General features: G+C 29.7%; 2 protein-coding genes across 2 annotated transcripts; both read left to right on the forward strand.

The window, feature by feature from the left end:
* The first annotated feature begins 8,723 nt into the window (after positions 1-8,723).
* Positions 8,724-16,405, forward strand: LOC123902345 (beta-amyrin 11-oxidase-like). The gene is made up of 8 exons (XM_045952039.1): positions 8,724-9,052; positions 9,498-9,981; positions 10,439-10,696; positions 11,887-11,976; positions 13,285-13,363; positions 13,487-13,593; positions 15,647-15,768; positions 16,086-16,405. The coding sequence occupies exons 1-8, from the start codon at positions 8,814-8,816 to the stop codon at positions 16,189-16,191; spliced, it is 1,485 nt and encodes a 494-aa protein (XP_045807995.1). The 5' UTR covers positions 8,724-8,813; the 3' UTR covers positions 16,192-16,405.
* A 3,105-nt stretch (positions 16,406-19,510) lies between these two features.
* Positions 19,511-22,296, forward strand: LOC123909046 (G-type lectin S-receptor-like serine/threonine-protein kinase At1g34300). Its single transcript, XM_045959829.1, has one exon. It carries the CDS (start codon positions 19,651-19,653, stop codon positions 22,039-22,041), a length of 2,391 nt encoding a protein of 796 aa, XP_045815785.1. The 5' UTR covers positions 19,511-19,650; the 3' UTR covers positions 22,042-22,296.
* Positions 22,297-22,978: the final 682 nt, after the last annotated feature.

Here is a 22,978-nt window from a genome sequence, read left to right on the forward strand (position 1 = left end):
GTGATTTCAAGTAGCGTATGAACTTATAGCTTATAGTTTTTTTTAAAAAAAAAATTATCTCATTTTTACCCTTATTATTTTCATTTATTATTTCTTTATTTTTTAAATATAATAACACCACTAACCATACACTTTTATGTCAATTTGTATTTACAACAGTTAAATTTACCAAACACTTTAATTTTATTCTACTAGTTTTTCAGCTATAAAGTATCAGCTAGCTTATAGCCTATTATTACCAAAAGGAGTTTTTTTCTTTCATTTTATCAAATACTAATTAACTTGCTTACTTTCTGTAATAGAAAATAATGACCCCTCCACTTTCTCAAAGAAAGCATGGCAATACATCAGAGAGGCAATCTTTACTTGAACTTCTTCGAATTTTTGCATCAGTATAAGAATTTTGGAATTGAGACTCAAAACCAAAATGACTCACACAACAATTGTTGTATTAAATGAACCAAAATGAAAATCTGCCATGTTTTCCTTTTCAATTTTATCTCTCAATGCATTGTCATATTTTTCAACAAATTGCTTCAATGTTGCATTTGAATTTACGTATCCCAATAAAAACCGAGTTCATCGGCTTCGTTTGTAGTTTGCATTCCAGCCTAAAAGTGCAACGTTAATCAAATAGCCCCTTCAACCAGATAAATACTTATATTGGCGCAACCACAAATAATTATTTCTTAGGCACACTAACATAAAGCTAAAAAAATTAAATAGAAAATAATTAAAGTAATATGAATTGTTGTATATTTTATATATTATAATTTATTTTAAAGTTATTTAATATTAATTTAATATATTGTTTTAAGATAATTAAAATTATTATTAATAACTTGTTAAATGTGATTTTACTTGGTCAATAAATATGTTGTTTTCTGTTATTATGTTATAGCACTTTATTTCTAGTTAATAGCTTTAAAACCATTTTAATTGCAAAGAGATAAAAGTATATGAAAATACATATAGGTATGTACGTGGGTAGAAAAGATAGAGGATTATGAGTTTTCAAAAGAGATTGCTCCTTCAATTGTTTTCATGAGATTTATATATTTGTGTCTTCCTCATAAATTGAGTTGTTATCTTACTTGAAAACATCACTGATATCTATTATTTCTTGCTAGTTCGGTTACCTCACCTCGATATGATTCATATTCCGGAAGGACTTGTTGAATCTTGGGGGATTTGCACTAATGAGGCGGATAAATCCTTAAGGACAGTGCGATCAGCACGCCTCAGGTTTGTTTCATGGTTCACTATTTTGCAGGTCATTCATGGTTGATTTGAAAGTTCATGGTTGCTTACGTTACTGTTGACGAAGTCGATAAAGATAAGTTTCTATGATATCTATTCTTATTTTTTATGTCATTCTTTATTTGATTACTTATATAAATATGTGGTTTATTATTGTGATTAGGTCTAATTTTCAACGATCTTAAGGATTTAATTCTATATTTGTGACCTAATTCTCATACCGAGCACCATGATTTTGTTTGATAAAAGCCTAAGAAATTAAATAGCGCAACTTCGATAACACATCATAGCATCAGAGGATTATGGAGAATCTATTTGAGAGACTCACCAGGAGTTTGGTGGACTCGATTTACAAGGAATTGTGAATAAACTTTTAAAAGCTATATATTCCAACCATGTTCTATCTATTTCATCTTACTTAATTTTTATTGTTAAAACATGATTTATTTGTGTTAATTACAAACTATATGTATTGGGTGACTATTTATGCTTGTTATGCTTAATCACTTTGAGGCTTATTTATATATATATATGGGGAGGGATCAAATTATACCGGTGTAACATTTGAGTAATGTTACACCGCTCAATAACGCTTTAACGAATACAAATTTTACAAAATTCACCGTTGGATTGAAAGCTTATATCGCATAGATCATCCATGTTGAATTGTATAAAAATCTAAAATCATTTGAAAAAATTATAGGAATAAATTAGGAAATATTATAGGAATAAATTAGGAAATATTATCTAAGAAGATTTTTCAATCTACACAAGTATGATCACGTGAGGTTTTATGTGAGTGAGATAATTTTAATCTGATACGTTAGTTAAATCTAATGGTTATTATCAATAGTTCTCATTTCTCATAATATTTATCAGTTCTCACCGGATACACTCCCTATATATATATATATATATATATATATATATATATATATATATATATATATATATATATATATATATATATATATATATATATATATATATATATATATATACTGATGTTAATTTGATTATATGAAATTATAAAATAAGTTTTGACAATGCAGTATGCGTGTGATTTTTTATACATATATTGTTGTGGCTAGTTGTTTTTTTTTTTATAAGCAATGTTAGTTGTTAATATTACAATGTTATGTTAGTTTTTTCTCCTTTGTCAGATACTTAAACTTTGAACCTCCTATCTTAGCTCAACAAGCTTAACCAGTTTCTAGTAAACTAGTTTTAATATTGGTTTGCCCTAATTAATTGAACAAGAAAGTGGAAGCAAATTAATGTTCTTTTATTTTTTTAAAACACAGGAAAAAAACATTTAATGTTCTTATATATATACATATGGGGAAGGATCAAATTACACCGGTGTAACATTTGAGTAATGTTACACCGCTCAATAACGTTTTAACGAATACAAATTTTATAAAATTCACCGTTTGATTGAAAGTTTATATCTTATAGATCGTCTATGTTAAATTTTACAAAAATCCAAAATCGTTTGATATGTTATTGAGATCGATGAAGATTAATGATTTATGCGTTTTTATTGAATACCGTTAATCTTGATCTATCTCAAAAATACATCAAACGATTTTAAATTTTTATACAATTCAACATGAATGATCTATACGATATAAGTTTTTCATCCAACGGTGGATTTTGTAAAATTTGTATTCGTTAAAGCGTTATTGAGCGGTGTAACATTACTCAAATGTTACACCGGTGTAATTTGATCACTCCCTATATATATATATATATATATATATATATATATATATATATAAAATCATTAAATAGTGATGAAGAAAATATGTGTGGTTGTGGAAGAGGGTGATGTTTTGCTTTGTATGCCATGCCTTGCTTTCACAAAGAGGGCATTGTTGTTGCAGGTTGGAATCTGGAAGGATAAGAGAAGAGAAGATAAGAGAAGATTATATGGAATCTGGCATTGTTGTACATCCCAAGATCATTGAACTTTTTTAATTTAATGGTCATTTTCATTATGGACCAATACACCCATTACGAATTATATTGTTTTGTTTTCTTCCAGTTTTGTTTCCTTCAATTATTTTAATAAATAAACTTTATATGATATTTTAAACATACCTATGAAAAATCATTCACATTTTTTAAGAGTTTAATGATAATTACACAAATACATATTTAACTCATTCTTCTATTTGGGATGGCTACCCCATTACAACACTACCCTTCACCTTTATGTTAAATTCCACCATTTTTGTTATCATTAAAATCAGTTGTTTCTAGACCAACTTGGTTACAACAATTTCCCTGTTTGATGAATGATTTTTGTACATATATTTTGTTATCAATCAAGGTGTATATTTATCAACAAAAAAAAGGTGTATTATTATGGGTCTGCTTAATCTGGATTTGCTTATACCCAAACCTCTTGGCTATTTATTTTTTTTCGTTTACAATGAGTTGGGAGTCGAACCAAGACTTATAACGTACTACTTAAACCCCTCATCACTAAACCAAATCCGATGACTTGGCTATTTTCCAATTTACCCAATCACTGAATTTCATATTTTCTTTTTGAGATCATGGGTTGTGATTGTGACCACTGAGAAGTCCAGTACTATTGTCTCTTTTGGTTTTTCACCACCAGTTGAACTGGTTCGGAGGTCAGTTTTGACATCAAGTGGTTCCAGTCTCCTTCCGATCGCAGTTGCGGGGGATCGAACCGCGGTCCTCCCTACCAAATTAGCGTCAATCAGCAGTGAACCAATTAACGATCTGTGTACTATTGTCTCTTTTAGTACAAAAGTAGCTGGATTTCAAGCCACACATTAAAAACTCCCATAAGAACATCATGAACAGTTAGGAAAACTACAAATGAATGAGTATCCTCGTAAATAAAGTTTGGCAAATGTTTTCTCAAAAAAAAAAAAAAAAATTAGCAAATGTTAGATAATGCACGAATCACTCGGACCACCGGTTAAGAGTATAAAATTTATAATCAAACATTTTTATTTTTTTTACTAATTATAATCAAACATCTTTAAAATTTAAATGTTACTCCCTCCGTCCCTTAATATAAATTCTCTTTGCAATTTTTTACGCTTATTAAGAAAAATTGATAGTGTAATAAATATGTACTTTTTGGATATTATAATTACTATATTGTCCTTTGTGAAAAAATATATTTGTAGTTAACTTTACGTATTTCAAAACAAAATAGTTATGTTTGGAAAAGTAATAATAAATGTGTTTAGGGAATTGAAAAAGAACTTATATTTAGGGACAAATTTTTTCTTTAAAAATGTGTTTATAATTAGGGACGGAGGGAGTAGTTTATTCAATACATATTCTTAATTTTATTTCTTTTTTAATTCCTTAATTATAATACACCTATTAATGAATTAGTTAGCAAGATCCATAAAGTTTCACTCCCACCAAAGGCTTAAAAAAGTAGTACTCCTTTCGGTCCTTTTTGTTAGAAACACTTTGAAAAAATTACACAAACCAAGAAAACACATTGTTATTTCATTTAATACTCTTATAAATCTAAATTTTTTCCATGTATATCCTTATTTAATTGCTCTTAATTCAACTAATTTACTTATTTTTGTATTCTCTTTCATAATAAATAAAGGCATAAGTGAAATTAAACATTTAAAACATTTGAAAATTTATCAAAGTTTCTTATAAAAATTACCAATTTCTTTTCTAAAATGTTCCTTATAAAAAGGATAGGAGGGAGTAGTAAATATTGTGAAGTATGAACAATCCATAATAGAGACTCATACTAAAATAAAATGTAGTGTTCAACTTATTTGAATCTCCTTAATGACTTAACAATAAGATCAATCATCTCATTTTTTTTTCTAGAAAGTTAAAATGATATTTTTTTTTGTCAAATAATCTAATTATTAAACTTTCGAATTAATTTCAAACTTTGATGTTCTTCCCACTACCAACTAAATGGTAAAACAATATTTTATTAATATAAAATGGTCATGTTAACAATTGTCTTAAAAATACTAGTTAAACATGTTTTTTCATCAAATACGAGTCTTTAGCATATAAACACACCCAAACATAAATGGTATATTTGGGACGGCACAAATTGGAGGTTAAAGAATTGGAAAAAAAAAACCCATTAAATTACAGAATAATTTTTTATTTTCCTTTATAAATTATTTAAAATATTAAAATAATATAAGTTGTATCACATCACATGACCACAAAATACAATGCCATCAATTCATCTTTTCAACCACTACCTAACTATAACAATCAAGTAAATGCCAACCAATATTGCCTCACCCATCCATGCTCACCAATTCACCAACAAAACCACCCCTGCATAATTCTCTTTGATTGAAGATACACTTTCTCAACAACCAAAACACTCCCCACACACTAACTAATCCCTCCGTTCCAAAATATAAACAAAAGTTGGTCAACAAAATAAATGTATTTAGTACCGATCTTTAATTAAATACATCTAGTTTTTTCGATTCAATTTTGCTTATATTTTGGGACAGAGGGAGTATATTAAATTTTCTATTTTATTGTACCAAAGAAATGTAGAAAAGTATGAGTACATAATTTTTTACGATATCCATACCCGAGAGCAGATCCTCTGCCATTAAATTTATGTCAAGTTAAATCCAGGCCATCCAATCCTTTTTTATTTTTACTGTTCACTCAAATAAAAAAAAATCAAAGGTGGAGATTAAATTAGACAGCCTGCAGCACATGAGAGGATCTGTTTCCATCCATACTCCACTACATAAATAAATTTGTATAGATGAATAATTTTTTAATTTACTTTTGCAAAAGAAAATATAAATATTTTTTAAGGGAACAACAATATTCAATAAATGCAATCATTTTAAAATGGCTTGATTATAATTTTGGTCTTTTAAATAATTTTTTGGTTTCACATTAGAAGAGACCAATGTGACAAACGAAAAGATCTTTAAGGGATCAAAGTAAAACGTTTAATCATTAAAAGATCAATGTAAAACCCAAAAAAAAAATAAGGGACCAAAATACTAATTAAGTCTTTTAAGATTTAGGGTTAAATAATATGTTTTTAATTATAAACGTTATAAATTTTATTTTTAGTCCAAATGAAAATTTTTCGCAAATTTTGATCTCTCAAATATTTCCAGCCACGACTTTTAATACGTACTTTTAAATTAATTTATGCATATTATTTAAAATTTTGAATTTTTTTTGCGGTCATATTTAGTTTATCATAAAAATATCTCTTGCAAAAACTTATTTAACCATAAAATTTATACACACTACCCATAATATGAAATTTGTTATCAATCCATGATTTCTTTAATATATCATTTAAGAGAGATTTATAATTTGTCTTCTTGTCGTAGTTTTTTTGGTTGAGAGTGTGGAGAGCACCACGAGTAACGAGTTACTCCATTCGTAACATTTTTTAAGTGAAAATGAACTTTTTAAGTTCATTGTATATTTTAATTTGGTCTATAATATAGATCGGATTCATTAAATATACAATAAACCTAAGAAGTGGATTTTTACTTATAAAGTGTTACGGAGGGAGTATTGCTCTAGAACCATAAAAGAGAGACATATTTATTCCACAAAAAAACTTTAAAATTTTATGTATATGAGCCACATCTCTTATTTATCCAACATTAACTAGGCTCGTGTCTCGAGCAACAAGACAATGCTCCAAGATTGAGAGAGCAAGAGGGAGAGGAAGAGAGAGGCGTAAGCTATATCTTTACCAAAAACTTTAAGAAATTAAGTAAATGAGTTCACCTATTTTATATTTCAAACATTTAATTCATAGACGATTTGCAATTCAACCACTTATATTTTATTGCATGTCACAAAAACAAAATTATTATTTTTGAAATGTAACATGTGCCCTTAAGTGTGTGTATATGTATAATATTTAAAATTAAGAATATTTTGATAAAAAAATAACTAATTAAATATGAGTTTAATTGTTGTACATTATCGATGTAAAATTATTTTACACATGCGTCCAATAATGTATTGTCATATCATTTAATGAATATGATACGTCATGTATTTTAAAACACATTATATGAAATGTCAATATATTATTAAATGTATGTGTAAAATAATTATATAGACGATGTATATAAATTAAATTCATTAAATATATGGACAAGAATGCATCAAAAATATATATACACGGGCAAGAAAATTTTGTAAGAATATCCTATATATTTAAGGACATAGGTATAATGTTAAAAAAAATATTCTTTATTTATTTTTGGCTTAAATATGAAAATAGTCCTGCAATTACGGTTTGTTTTGATTTTAGCCCATGCAAAAAAAAAAAAAAAATTGATTTTAGTCCCTGCAAAATATAAAAACTTTTAAAAAGGTCCTTGAGGTGAATTTAAAAATAGAAATAGAAAGTTAATATATTATATTTTTTTAAAAAATAAATAAATAAATTAACAAAATAGAAGAAAGAAATCATGCAAAGAAGAAGGGACAAAAATTAGGGTTTCCTGAATCAAAGTTGTGATTGAAGGACAAATCACGCAAAGAAGAAAGAAGATGTCGAGTAGCAAAGGTAGTTCGTCTTCTTCAGTTTTTGTTGCAGAAAAGCTTCCTGCGTGTGGGTGTCAAATACCCATGGTGATGTACAAAGCCAACGGTAGAAAATGAAATTCCGAAAACGAAATTGAGGAAGATGAACAAAAACAAACAGTAGAATAACTCACGAAGAAGAACTCTGCGATTTGAAGAAGATGAACATAAACTCTTTCTTACCCTAACTTTTCAATTTCAATATTTAACCCCTTACCGTCAAAATAAAATTAACGCCTTTGCGGTTTGAAAAAGATAAACGGAAACTGTGTTTTTTCTTTCTTCTATTTTTAAATCTAATATATAAACTTTTTTTTAAGAATATTAACTTTCTATTTCTATTTTTCAATGTATTTTTTTAAAAAAATTTTTAAATCTCACATGGTATTTTCTATTTTTTATTTTTAAATAAAAATGACATGTTTAATTCCACGTCATCAAAAATCCTAGTAAACATCTGCCAAATCATCAACTACTTGACATGTCAGCCAAAAATTCACCTCAAGGACCTTTTTAAAATTTTTGATATTTTGCAGGGACTAAAATCAAACTTTTTTTTACAGGGGCTTAAATCAAAACAAGCCGTAATTGCAGGACCGTTTTCATATTTAAGCCTTTATTTTTTGTACAATATGATAAAAAATTCAATTTGTTAGATTCGATTAGGCTGATTATTTATATCTCCCGTTACTCCGTTAGAGTTGATCTGCACTTTACTGGGTCAAATTTTATGTGCCCCCAGTAATTATTTATCTTATATTTTTTTCTTTTTTATTACTATATATTATTATGAGACTATGATAGACGATGAAGATCTTTAGATATGCTTTATTTGGTATTCCTAAAGTTTCTTTGACACCCGCTATTCTCTTTAACTTATAAAAAAAAAAATTCAATAATTCACAACGTCTCTCTTCCAAGGCTATATATAATGAGCAAATGAACTAGATACATTCAACTATTCACATATGGACATACACATACAATATTGTGTTTGGACATTTGCTACTTTGTTAGCATGCTATTTTTATGTGAACATTTTTGTGTGGAGATTGAATGAATGGTATTATAATATGAAACTAAGAAAGAAACAATACCCTCTTCCTCCTGGTCATTTGGGATGGCCTCTTATTGGCAATATGATAGCCTTTGTTAGAGATTTCAAATCTGGTCGTCCTGATTCATTCATCAACAACCTTATTTCCAGGTCTCTTCTTTTTCTCCCCTTGCAATAGTTCTTCAAACACAGACACACTCACGTGCACAAAACACACACGCACGTTTACAATTTCTATACAGTTGCTATAGATCTAGCTGGACTGTCGGATTTATTGTGACAAGTGTAAGTTAAGTTTCATATATATTGTTTAGAAAAGTAGAGGTTGAACACTTGATAAGTGAGAGGATCCATAAACCTAATACCTTAAGGTACCCTAAGGTTTTGAGATAAAACGTAGTGTCCAACTCACTTATAGAATTGTTCTTAAGCCCAGTATGAATAATCCTTCTGGCTACCCCCTTCTGACCCAACAGGATTGACTGGAGTATATGATTGACCACATTTCGGAAATCTCACTAACCATAATAACTCTTTGCATATGTTAACTATAAATTCTCATCAAATCTCACTAACTATATATCTTATATTTCAGATATGGACGAACCGGTATCTACAAGTCACACTTATTTGGGAGTCCAAGCATCATCATTAGTGATGCTGATATGTGTAGGCGAGTGCTAACAAATGATGAGAATTTTAAAACCGGTTATCCAAAATCCACTCTTAAATTGATTAAATGTACTAAATCCTATTGGAGTTCTTCTAGAGAAAACCAAAAGCGGTTTAAACGTCTAATAACCTCAGTTCTTATGGGTCACAATACATTAGAAATGTACCTAACTCGCATGGAGGACATAGTGATTAATTCTTTGGAGGAACTTTCTAGTATGAGTCACCCGGTTGATTTTCTCAAAGAGATGAAAAATATTTCCTTTGATATCATCATTGAAATTTTCATTGGCTCTTACAATCAACACATAGTTACCAAAATAGGGAATTCTTTCACTGAAATTTATAGTGCTTTGTGGTCTATGCCCATTAACTTTCCTGGTTTTGCTTTTCATAAAGGACTTCTGGTAATTATTTCCTTTATATTATATATTGTTAAGGCTTAATGTTATGTTCCATCGTTTATGTTTATTTTATGTTTTAATAATTTAGCATTTTGTGTTTAAGTTTTAAGTTGCTCAAGTTAGTTATTTTAGTCAAATTTCTGTTTAAATAATCATCCATGTAACTAACAAAGTTTCATACATGGACAATTTAGGAGGGTATTAGGTGAAAATTTTAAGCGAAAATTAACTTAAAATTTGACGAAAATGACGAAATTATGTTGACACCAGTAACGTAAGGAAAAACAACTTAAGAAATTTAAAATAAACATAAATAACCAAATATGTAATTAAGTTTATCATTAATTATAAGTTTTTTTAAGTTATGCATATATTTTTGTTAATGTGACATCATGTTGATAATTATATGTTGGGGATAATTACATATTTTGCATATTAATTTATATATATGGTATAATAGGCACGTGAGAAGTTGGCCAAATTAGTACAACCTATTGTAGAAGAAAGGAGGTTGATGAAAAGAAATGGTGACAAAAAAGATTTACTTGATATTTTTTTGGAGTTGAGGGATGAAGAAGATGGTTGGAAACCAGAGGATGAGGACATTGCTGACATGATGATAGGATTTGTACTTGCTGGTCATGAAACCATAGCAAATGCTATGATGTGGTCAATTATATATCTTACAAAAAATCCACATGTCTTGAAAAAAGCAAAGGTAAAATATTAATTAAGTTAATGTCAAATATATTTTTTTTTTTTTTTGTTACTTAACTACTCTTAGTTTATGAAAAAACATTGTATGGTTTTTATTATGTAGGGATGGCAAAAAAACCTAAATCTGAGATACCCACCCGAACCCAAACCCAAGTCAACGGGCGAAACCCGATTTGACTGGGTTTGGGTTTGGGTTCGGGTGACACCCGATAATATGGGTGTGTGGGTTTGGTATCAGTCAAACCCACACCCGAAACCCATACACCCACCCGAAATATTTTATAATTACCTAATTACCCCCATAATCTCCCTCAATTTCCTTGGAAGACCTTAAATTTTAGTTATAATTTAATTTCTTGAAAGTCTATGTTGTAATTTCTTGAAAGTCTATGTTTGAATTTCCTTGGAAGACCTTAATTTTAGTTGTAATTTAATTCAAAGTCTATGTTGGAATTTAATTTCTTAAATTTGAAAATTATTTTCAAATGTGCTGCGGGTTTGGGTTTGGGTGGAAAAAACCCGAACTCAATGGGTGTGGGCGTGGGTGTTGTTTTGCCACCCGAACAGCCTTTGGGTTTGGGTTTGGGTTTGGGTGATGATTTCGGGTGTGGGTTTGGTAAGTGTCAAACCCGCACCCATGGGCACCCGTTGTCATCCCTATTATTATGAAATGCATCGGCACCGTAATTTTATATATTATTGATTAATTAGAAAAATAGAGGTTAGTTAAAGAAATAGAGACAAAAAAAAAGTTTTAATTACAAAATTGAGTAAGAGAAATACATGACATATATATTTCACACTTTAGTTTTTTTGCTGTTAATTTTTTTTTGTCAAGTGGCTAGAAAATTCACCTTAAGATGAATAAGTAGCATGTTTGGGGTTCGAACTTCAACTCATACACATATAGTGCGATGTGCCGACCAACTGAATTAAGTTTACGGAACCGTATGATTTTTAATATAAAATGCATCGGCACCATAATTTTCTATATTAATTATTGATTAATTACAAAATTTGAGGTCAGTGAAAGAAATAGAGACAAAAAAAAATTAATTATTTTTTTCATACAAACATATTTCACACTTTAGTTGTTTTTTCTGTTAATTTAGTTTTGTTCTCTTCTAGTTGTTAAAGTAAACTAATGCTATGTTGATTAACAATAGAGAATGTACGTATATATTGTTGTAGGAAGAGCAGGAGGAAATTATAAAGAAAAGACTGCCCACACAAAAACAATCAAATCTTAAGGAGATTAAGCAAATGGTTTATCTTTCTCATGTAAGTATAATGAGAATTCACATGAATCACTTAGTACTCGAGATGATCAATACACTGACTTGTATACTCAATTTAAATTTTTTAATGAATATATATATATATAAATTCCTTATTTATATACTATATGTGTATTTTTTTTTATTCTCATAAATCTTCCGTATTAACAAGGAGAAAGGATTTTTAAAAAATTGAGGAAATAATGTGGATATTTAAATCATTGGATTATAAATATAGAACAATATATATATATATATATATATATATATATATATATATATATATATATATATATATATATATATATATATATATATATATATATATATATATATATATATTTTATAATGAACTTGGAATTGAACTCGGGACTTATAGCGTACTACCCTAACTCATCACCACTAGACCAGACCTAGTGGCTTATATATAGAGCAATATTTAAATTTAAAAGAAATGGATGATTAATAATTGAGATGTAAAAATTAATCGAGAAAAATTGAGAAAAAAAAAAATTGAGAGGATTCATTCTCATAAACAAGGGTCCGTCTAATATAGACATATAAAAAAGGTTCAAAAGGTGGATTCTTATAACTTTTATTAAAAATTTGTCAAAAAATAAATAATTTTTATTAATTTTTTTTTTATAACTATAAAAAATGAGGATATTTTATTAAAAACAAATTTTTTTTTAAAAAAAGTAAGTTTCACATTTAAATATGATTCATATTAGCTACCGCATATATGGACTCGGTCAAAGGGGATCTTTCATATTTATTTTTTTTATCGAGTAGCCTAGTGGTTAGGGAACTTTCCCTATTTATTATCTATATTTTTATTATCTATATTTTTTGTATTCCTAACAAAAAATATATATTTAAAAACAAAAACAAATATTCCCTTTACCAATTTAAAAATTTTGTTTTTTAAGAATAAAAAATGTTTTTTTATTTAAAAAAAATTAATAAATAGAAACATTTTTTTGTCAATATTACCCCCTCACCTCATCTCCCTTCCATCTATCTCGAACCAAACAGGTCAGGTGCACAACACTCTTACGTCCCACATGGACCATTAATTCACTATTATTAGTATATTTGTTATCTATATTTTTATTAATATAAATTTTCAGTTTTTACTAAAAATGGTTAGAGTCCATCTTTGCATATAAATTATTTTAATTTCTAATCGATACATACTAGTACAAATTCGTGAAAAAATTAAATAATTTAAAAAATGTTAGGTATCTCAACTCAACTAATATAATTCTTATAAATTGACATTGATTATATAGTTGTGATGTCTTACACACAGATAATCAACGAAGTGTTACGACTTGTCTCTATGAACTTTGCAAATTTTCGGGAGGCAACTAGAGATGTTAATATCAATGGTTTGTTTATATTTATTACAAACATTTATATTTCAATTTATTATTGACATCTTTACTCATTAAAGGAGAATAAAAATGTTTATCAATGTACAAAAAAAAATGTTTATCCACTCTATTTTTCAGGTTATATAATACCAAAAGGATGGAAAGTTCTCGCTTGGGCAAGAGCTGTTCATATGGATCCTACATATTATTCAAATCCAGATGAATTTAATCCATCCAGATGGAATGTGAGTTATTTTCATCGTTACTAGAAGGTTTAAATATTATTTTCGTTCCTATATATTAGCGAATTTTTGATTTTAGTCCATGTACATTTTTTTGTTGCAAATACATTCTTGAAAGTGCAGATTTTGTTGGTTTTAGTCCCACTTAGGGATGATAATGGGTGTTCACATGTGCGGGTTTGATATTACCCAAACTCACACCCGAAATCACCACCCGAATCCAAACCTAAACTCAAATATTGTTCGGGTGGGAAAATAAATCCCACATCCACACCCGTTGGGTTCGAGTTTTTTCACCCAAATCAAAACCTCGCAACAAGAACACGCATAATTAATTACCCGCTCAAATCCGATAAATTTTTTTTAATCAGCAAATATTATTAATAATAGATCCTAAACATAAGATATACTTTAGGACTAGAAGATAAATCCTGCAATTATAGCAACTGGGCGAAACTGGAAGCAACAAAAACAAAGAGCCACACCTAGATTACAACACCATATATAAACACAAGGTGGCATCCAAGAAAACACAGAGAAAAAACAAGGCCAGTACACAACCTCCAGAACCTGAGAAAAGCAAGATATTAGCATAGTTAGTTAATTTTATATATATATATATATATATATATATATATATATATATATATATATATATATATATATATATATATATATATATATATATACACACGAGTGGGTGATCGGATTTCGGGTGTGAGTTTCATACTACCCAAACCCACACCCATATACTTGGATGCCACTCGAACCCAAATTCAGTCATCTCGGGTTTCGCCCGTTGACTTGGGTTTGAGTTCGGGTGGGTCCAGGGCCGTCTCCGAGTATTAGAGGTCCTGGGCAAAAAATAAAAATGGACCCCTTATAAAAACATTATATATCTAAATTGAAAACAATTTCAATAACATCAAAAATAATCATTCATTGTTGTGACTAATAAAAAAAAAGTTATATTGTAATCAATATTATCATAATACATTTTAGCTTAGGGTTAAGATTTTCCCCTTTAGTTTCAGTGAGAGAGATTGAGAGAGAGGAGAATATCACTTTGTTAAAGAGCGGTGGCTGCGGTTGTCACCGGAGTATCAGCAGCGCGGGACGGTGCGGTGACGAAAAAATTCCACGGTGATTCGGTGAAGGGAGGATGAGAAAGACGCTGATCAAGTCGGTGAAGGGTGAAAGCGAAAGACGCAAAATAGAAAGACGGTGCTGCCAGCCTTGCCTTGAGATTTTTTTTTGTTGGTCTAATTATGCTTTGCTGGGTCATTATTGTTGCTACTTATACCCCCAATATTACTACCTATTACCAAAATATTTTTTTTTGTGACCCTGGGCTGGAGGCCTGGTAGCCCTGGCCCAAAACCGACTCTAGGTCGGTCTATTGGATTTGGATTTTCTTGTCATCCATAGTCCTTCTTGTTAAAAAATGAATGCGTTGGTAGCTAATTAGCTACCAATTAGCTACAAACACAGTCAGGAAGGACTAAAACCAACAAAATTTGCACATTTAGGGATGTATTTGCAACAAAAAAACATACAGGGACTAAAACAAAAAATTCATGAACATACAAGGACAGAAATGATATTTAAACCTTACTAGAAAGACAAACACCTCAAAGTCCATCATATTTTATTTTTTTTGTTGATAGACGAAATGACAAAGTCATTGAAAACTCACACACACAAAGTAGAGTAATCGTGGTTCGAACCCCAATCATGGCGTCTGACACTATCAATTTTGACATTTGTGTCAGTTGAGATAGGATTTATGGACTAGTCCATCATATTTATTTTTTAAATATTAAGCTTTGTTGTATATATTTTTAGTATTTTTTTTTTAATAATATACCTATGATCAAGATTTAAATTTAAATTTGAAAATGGTAAGTGTTGTGTAGGATAAATTTGTTTAAGAAGAGATCAAACTAAAATAATGTACTTAATATAGTAGCTAACATATATGTATATGTAACCTATATTTTATGAACATTCAAAATAATAATTGTATTAATAATATTTTTGTGTATTATATGTGCAGGATCACAATGCCAAAGTTGGGACCTTTTTTCCTTTTGGAGCTGGAAGTATGCACTGTCCTGGGAGTGACTTGACAAAAATTCAAATTTCCATATTTCTACATCACTTTCTTCTCAATTACAAGTTAGCACTTATTTTCACATTTTTTTTATTAATTCCAACTTTGATTACTTATTAACTTACAATACAACCACTTGAATTTGGAAAATTGCAATATGCAGAAGCCACGAAATTCGAACACAAATTTTTTCACTTATTCATTTTAAGATTGGAATAAAATTTTAGGCAATATACTACTTGACCAAAAAGAATTACGTACAATACTTTTATAATAGTAAATTTATTTTTTGAATGAAATAATTTAGAATTGAGCTCCATTAATTTATACTAATTATGTACCCAAAAAAAAAAATACTAATTTATTTATCTATTTTGTATAGGTTGGAGCGAGTAAACCCAGAATGTCCTATTACTTACTTACCATCATCCAAGCCCAAAGACAATTGCCTTGCTAAGGTGATAAAGGTCTCAAGCGTTGGTGCATAATTATCTGTTATTGGAATTAAGTTTAAGTTGACTATTGTTCTCTTGTAAACTTTTAATTTCACCGATTATATATAATCTCTATTTCGTTATGTTGAAGATTTATTTGTATGTTTAATGCGCTTTTTCAATGTAAAATTTCGAAAGAGCAAGACATAGTATTTTTATCTAAGAGACATGGAATAAATTCATCTATGAAACTTAATAGATAGACATATATAATGTTAATTTCATAGTCACAATACAATTGGATTGTAACGTCGTTATATTGATTAATTAATTGCTTGAAACATCAGGAGTTAATAGGTATAAACGAAACTCTTGTCGTGCTCTGGACACGGAAACATATGTGAGAGATAGGTGAAAGCATAATTAAAATCTTGAAAAATATCTAATCAATAAAAATGTTGTGATAGAAGAATATATAACGAATTCTAATCCCAATATTGCCTACTTGATATTTCTTTCTGAATTTATTTGTAATGTGAGTGTAGATTCAAATAAACACACTCTTTCTCTATACTAATTGTTAAACGGGTTTAATATTGCAACGAGTCTCTGTGGATACGTTAATCAAAATACTTATTTTTTTATACAACAAATCACACTCATCAAAATACTACAGTAGCTTTATTATTTAAAACTAATTGAGGGTTAGTTTTGTGAGAAAAAATTGAAATTTGTGTAAGAGATTTTCTTATAGAAACCTTGCTCAAATACTAAATGATAGCTAACTAATCGCTAATTTCTCTAATTTTTCGCACTTTGATGAATTTTTATGAAGTTTTGAGTAGAGATCTTCTCCATTTCCTAAAAGAAATGATGTTGTTCACTATTATAGTTTTGAAATAAATCAATGATATAAATGCACGTCTTTCGAGAAACATTAACATTATTTGAATATTTATACGCCAAAACTTTAGTAATTATAATTTTCATTTTTTTAAGAAATGAAGAGGATCTCAACTCTAAAATTTTATGCTTGTGTTTCAAAAATGAGTAAATGTTCGTACAAATTTAATTTAGAAAAAAGTTTAGGACAGGATGTAAACATAAATAAAATGAAGAATTGGTGAAAAGAAAAACTAAAAATAGGGTGCCACATTTTTCTATCGATTAGAATTAGAAATGATGATAAGTTAAAATGAGAATCACCGAAAAAAATTTAGATTTCTCATAAGATTAAAAGTTTGATCCATTCCAGAACAAAAGTATAAAACTCTAAATTCAATCAAAATGTAAAATTATATAATTCATTAACTTTTATAATTACTAATTATATCGAAGGTTACATGTATTTGATAATTCGTACATGGCATCCAAAATCTCAAGCACGAATAATTTCTATTTTTTTTTTGTTATAACTACCACTTTAATTTAGTTTGGAGATCAGTTCTGATATCAAGTAGTTTCAACCTCCTCCCGATCACGGTTGTGAGAGATCGAACCATGATTCGTTATATCAATAATCTCTAAATTTTATATTAGTTTTTTTTTTTTCTCTCTCCCGTGTTAGAGAATTTAAGACCAAATAACACGCCAAAGCTATAACAAATCTGGTAAAAAAATGTTGACCAGAAAAAAGTGCTTTCTTTTTCCATAAAGACCAAATCCATTTTGAGATAATCCGTCAACCAATAATGTGAAAGTAGATTTTTAAAGGTTCATACTCTGTTCTGAAGAAAGCTATCACATGTTCACATCAGAATAGAAAAATGTAAAGTAAAGAAAAACATCCAATAATAGAGAAATCAACAAGGTTCTATAATAAGGCCAAAAATACTGTTGAGAGTCATCTTTCAAATGCCAACTCAGCTAAAGCCGCCATAGATTAATACTAATAATGTAGATAAATATTAAAAACAAGGTAAAATTACACTACATGTTATTTATCTTATATTTTTTTGTAACATTTTGGTTTTTTATCTTTTTTCTGTAACATTTTGGTCCTTTATCTTTTATTTATAACATTTTAGTGCTTTATTTTTTTTATCTGTAACACTTTAGTCCCTTTTTGTAACAGTTTGGTCCTTTATATTTTTTTATTTGTAACACTTTGATCTTTTATTTTTTATAAATAAATAAGATAAGGACCAAAGTGTTACAAAAAAAAATAAAGGCCGAAATTGGTATAAAAAAAAGATAAAGGACCAAAATGTTACCAAAAAATAAGATAAAGGACTTGCAGTGTAATTTTGTCTAAAAACAAATAGTCATATATTTTAGTCCATTTTATTTTATAAAATATAGTCTTTTTTTCCTTTTATTTTATAAAATATAGTCTTTTTAGGTTTTCATTCTACCGTTGCCCCATTAACTTTTGGCTCACTAAGCCGCTTTTTGTATGTTGACGGACCAATCACTTTTGATTCGAGATTGAGAGTTAGAGTCTTAGGGCTTCTTTTTGGGTCGGGTTGATGGTTTCTCTTTGGTGGTTTGGTGATTGTAATGTGTGCACTAGGTGATCTGGTGATTGTAATGTTTTTATTTTTATTTTTATTTTTTTTCTAAGCATGATTGCATCTGTGTGTTGATTAATTTTATGTCTGAGAATAATTAATTTTGCTTCCGTGTTGATTAATTTCACTTAGTACTAATACTATGATGATTTAACAAGTTTCTTCAAGTTGTTTCTGATTGGTGGTTTATGCAAATGTCCGCTAAGTGTTTGTAGAAATGTTTGACAAGTGATGATTTTCTCTATTTTTTCCTTCAGTTTGGAAAAACGATTCCCATAAAGGAAATTTGTTCACACTATTTGTGTTTGATCCTAGAGGATCTTTGACCTCGCGAAGAAGGTAGCTAACGATTGTTCGCTTAGTAGAGCTATCGTCAGCCGGTTATTTTCTGAGGGGCTTCGCATGAGAAAAAGAAGATCCTCACACATTATGTTTGTAAAATTCTCCCCAAGTTATTTGCATTTGATCCGGGTGATTTGTTGGAGCTAATTATTAAGGTGTTTGCACAAAGCATTGAAGATGATTGCTGCAAAATGTGCTCCTCATGGTGCCATAAAGGCAAATGTTCGCATTTCCTTTTTTTTCCTTCTCCAATTCTTAATTCTAAGAATCGAGAGTTAGACTCAACTCAAATCTATAAAATAAAGTCAAAATCAAATATTGTAGTAAACTATTAAATCTATATTATATAAATACCTATATGCAACTACACCTATATGCAACTACTAAAACAGTTTTTTAAATTTACCAAAAAAAACTACTAAAACAGTAGATCCAGATCCCAGTCCCATCACCCTAAATATTTTCCAACAAAATAAAATACTATTAAACTTGCAACTTGTAATACAAAATTCTACAAATCATGACACAAACACAACCAACTTAGTAGTCAATTTTCTATAGTCAACTCAAACATAGCCGCCAGCCACTGATCTTCTTCTCATCTAAAAAGACACCTTCCTTAATCAAACACAACAACATTTTCAACTTTCAACACAAAACCATGTCTCTCCCAATCCTCAATTTCTTCATCTTCTTGTTTTACCTCTCAAATCTTCAACCTTCAATTTCCCAACTAACATTCAATTCCTTCAATATCTCACACTCACCATGGCTTCCATCACAAAACAAAACATTAATTTCTCCAAATTCCAACTTCAAAGCTGGTTTTTTCCCAATACCAAATTCACCAAATTTCTTCACTTTCTCAATTTGGTTCTCAAAAATCCCTCAATCTTCAAACCCTCTTATTTGGAGCATCTCAACAAAACTCAACTCATCTTCATCCCTCATCATAACCCAAAAAGGTGATCTTTTACTCAACAATGTTTCATTTGTTAACAATTCCAATTCAACCCAACTTGTTCTTCATGATAATGGATACCTTGTTTTTGGAAATTGGTTTAGTTTTTCAAATCCAACTAATACCATTTTACCAACCCAAAACATTAGTGACATTGAAATTGTTTCAAGTAATCAAAAATTCAAGTTTGTTGATTCTCAAAATTTGATCTTGAATGATAATTCATCTGTTAATTCATCTGCTAAATACTATAGTACACCAAGCCCTTTGTTGTTTATGGATGATGTTGGAAAAATGACTATGCTAGCTAACTCTTTTCTTACTTCTGATTATGGTGATTCTAGGTTTAGAAAACTTGTTCTTGATGATGATGGAAATTTAAGAATTTATAGTTTTTATCCTGAACAAAAAAATACATGGGTTGTTGTTTGGTTAGGAATTTGGGAAATGTGTAAAGTCAAAGGAAAATGTGGACCTAATTCAATTTGTATGCCAAGAGAAGATTTTTATAATTCAACTTTTTGTATTTGTCCTTCTGGATTTGAGTCTGTTGAAGGTGGAAGTGAAAAGGGTTGTAAGCGAAAAATTCCACTTTCGAGTAATACTCATTTTCTTAGGCTTGATTATGTAAACTATACAAGTAGTGGTTCTATGAATCAAATCCTTGCTTTTAACTATACAATTTGTGAATCAAGTTGTAGAAGAAATTCGAGCTGTCTTGGATTTGGATTCAAGTACGATGGATCGGGTTATTGTGTGTTGTTACATGGAAAACAGCTTCAATATGGTTATTGGTCGCCGGGGACTGAACTTGCTTTGTTTTTGAAACTTGATCAAAAGGAATCAGAAGCTTCTAATTTCATCGGTATGACAGAAGTTATGCAAACAACTTGTCCGGTTAGGATAAGTTTGCCTTTACCGCCGAAGGATTCGAACACTACCACTAGAAATATTGTGATTATTTGCACGCTTTTTGCGGCTGAACTTATTGCTGGTGTGGCGTTCTTTTGGTCTTTCCTTAAGAGGTATATCAAATATAGGGACATGGCTACAACGTTGGGGCTTGAACTTTTACCTGCAGGTGGTCCGAAAAGGTTTACCTACTCGGAGATCAAAGCTGCTACTAATGATTTCTCGAATCTTATTGGGAAAGGTGGATTTGGAGATGTTTACAAAGGTGAGTTGCCAGATCATCGTGTTGTTGCGGTGAAGTGCTTAAAGAATGTTACTGGTGGTGATGCAGAATTTTGGGCGGAAGTTACCATCATTGCGAGGATGCATCATCTTAACTTGGTTCGATTATGGGGCTTCTGCGCCGAGAAAGGTCAAAGGATACTTGTTTATGAATACATCCCGGGTGGATCGTTGGATAAGTATCTCTTCAGAGTCAAATCTAAAAAGGGTAGCGGTGAATCTGAATCTGATATAAGTCATGATACTAGTTCCAATCCAAGTATCTTAGAGAAACCTGTTTTGGATTGGAACATGAGGTATAGAATAGCTCTTGGTATGGCAAGGGCTATTGCATATCTACATGAGGAGTGTTTAGAATGGGTTTTGCATTGTGATATAAAGCCAGAAAACATTCTCTTAGGTGATGATTGTTGCCCTAAGATATCCGATTTTGGATTGGCGAAACTAAGGAAAAAAGAAGACATGGTGACTATGTCAAGAAGGAGAGGAACTCCTGGTTATATGGCACCGGAATGGATAACAGCAGATCCAATAACTTCAAAAGCTGATGTTTATAGTTTTGGTATGGTGTTGTTAGAGCTTGTGAGTGGAGTGAGGAACTTCGAGATTCAAGGCTCTGTGGCGAGGAGCGATGAATGGTATTTCCCTGGTTGGGCTTTTGATAAGATGTTTAAGGAAATGAGAGTTGAAGAAATTCTTGATAGTCAAATTTGTCATGCTTATGATAGTAAAGCACATTTTCAATTGGTTAATAGAATGGTGAAGACTGCAATGTGGTGTTTGCAAGATAGGCCTGAATCAAGGCCAACAATGGGAAAGGTGGCTAAGATGATAGAAGGGACTGTTGAGATCATGGACCCTAAGAAACCAACTGTTTTCTTCCTTGGTGAAGAGTAGATTTTGATTTTTTTGTCATGATGTTATATAAGCAAGTCCAATGTAGTATTGACATTTCAGATAGATGGTGTGTCCGACACTGACACATGTAGTTACATTAGTTACTTTTATTTTCTTAAATTATTACCGATGTATTAGTGTCCGGTGTTTGTGTTTGCGCTAGTGTTTCATAGTGCATGCGTTTCTTGTTTATTCCTTTGTAGTCCCTCCACCAATAAATTTGGTGATGAATGTAAAAACTTTCGTTACCTTGAATTTTCTCTTCCATTGTATTAGTTTGTTTTATCCAAGTGTAATTTATATTTACTATTGTTGCAAGTCTGTTTTGATTTATAGCATCAAATATCAATGAAGAGTCTTTTCTCTTTCCATGTATATCCTTTTCTTTGTTGATAAGCTAGTCATTATGTTAATGAGACCTATTTTGAATCAAAAAAAAAAATTGTTAATGAGACCTGATTTCACTTTATTTTGAGAAAATGGATCATCATTTATTTTGACTAAAATAAAAAATTAAACACTACATGTATTTATCTTTAAAAAGTGAAATTTTAGTCACCAAAATACTTGACAAAACAAAATCCATAAAAAAATTAAGATATATGAGTATGGTAAGTTAGTAACACTCTAATACAGTATAAAATATATAAATATAAATTAGATTCCTTCTTTTTGCGCTCCCTAAGTCTTACATGTGCCCCGTGACCTTCCAATTTTATCTCATCGCAATGTAGGATGTAAATATGTAAATAGTAAAAATTGAGAAAAAAGATAGTTAGCATCTTGGAATGCGAACTCAGTTCGTATTTTAGAATGAGAACCTTATAAAATATGATATTTTTGTATCTCTTCGTTCGCCTCTTATTTTATAAGATTCGCATTCTATGATGCAAACTTTTTTTTTTCTTTTTTTTGGATTGTGCATTTCATGAGTTCG

This window comes from Trifolium pratense, linkage group LG1 (assembly GCF_020283565.1).
Source record: "Trifolium pratense cultivar HEN17-A07 linkage group LG1, ARS_RC_1.1, whole genome shotgun sequence".
Lineage (NCBI taxonomy): Eukaryota > Viridiplantae > Streptophyta > Magnoliopsida > Fabales > Fabaceae > Trifolium > Trifolium pratense.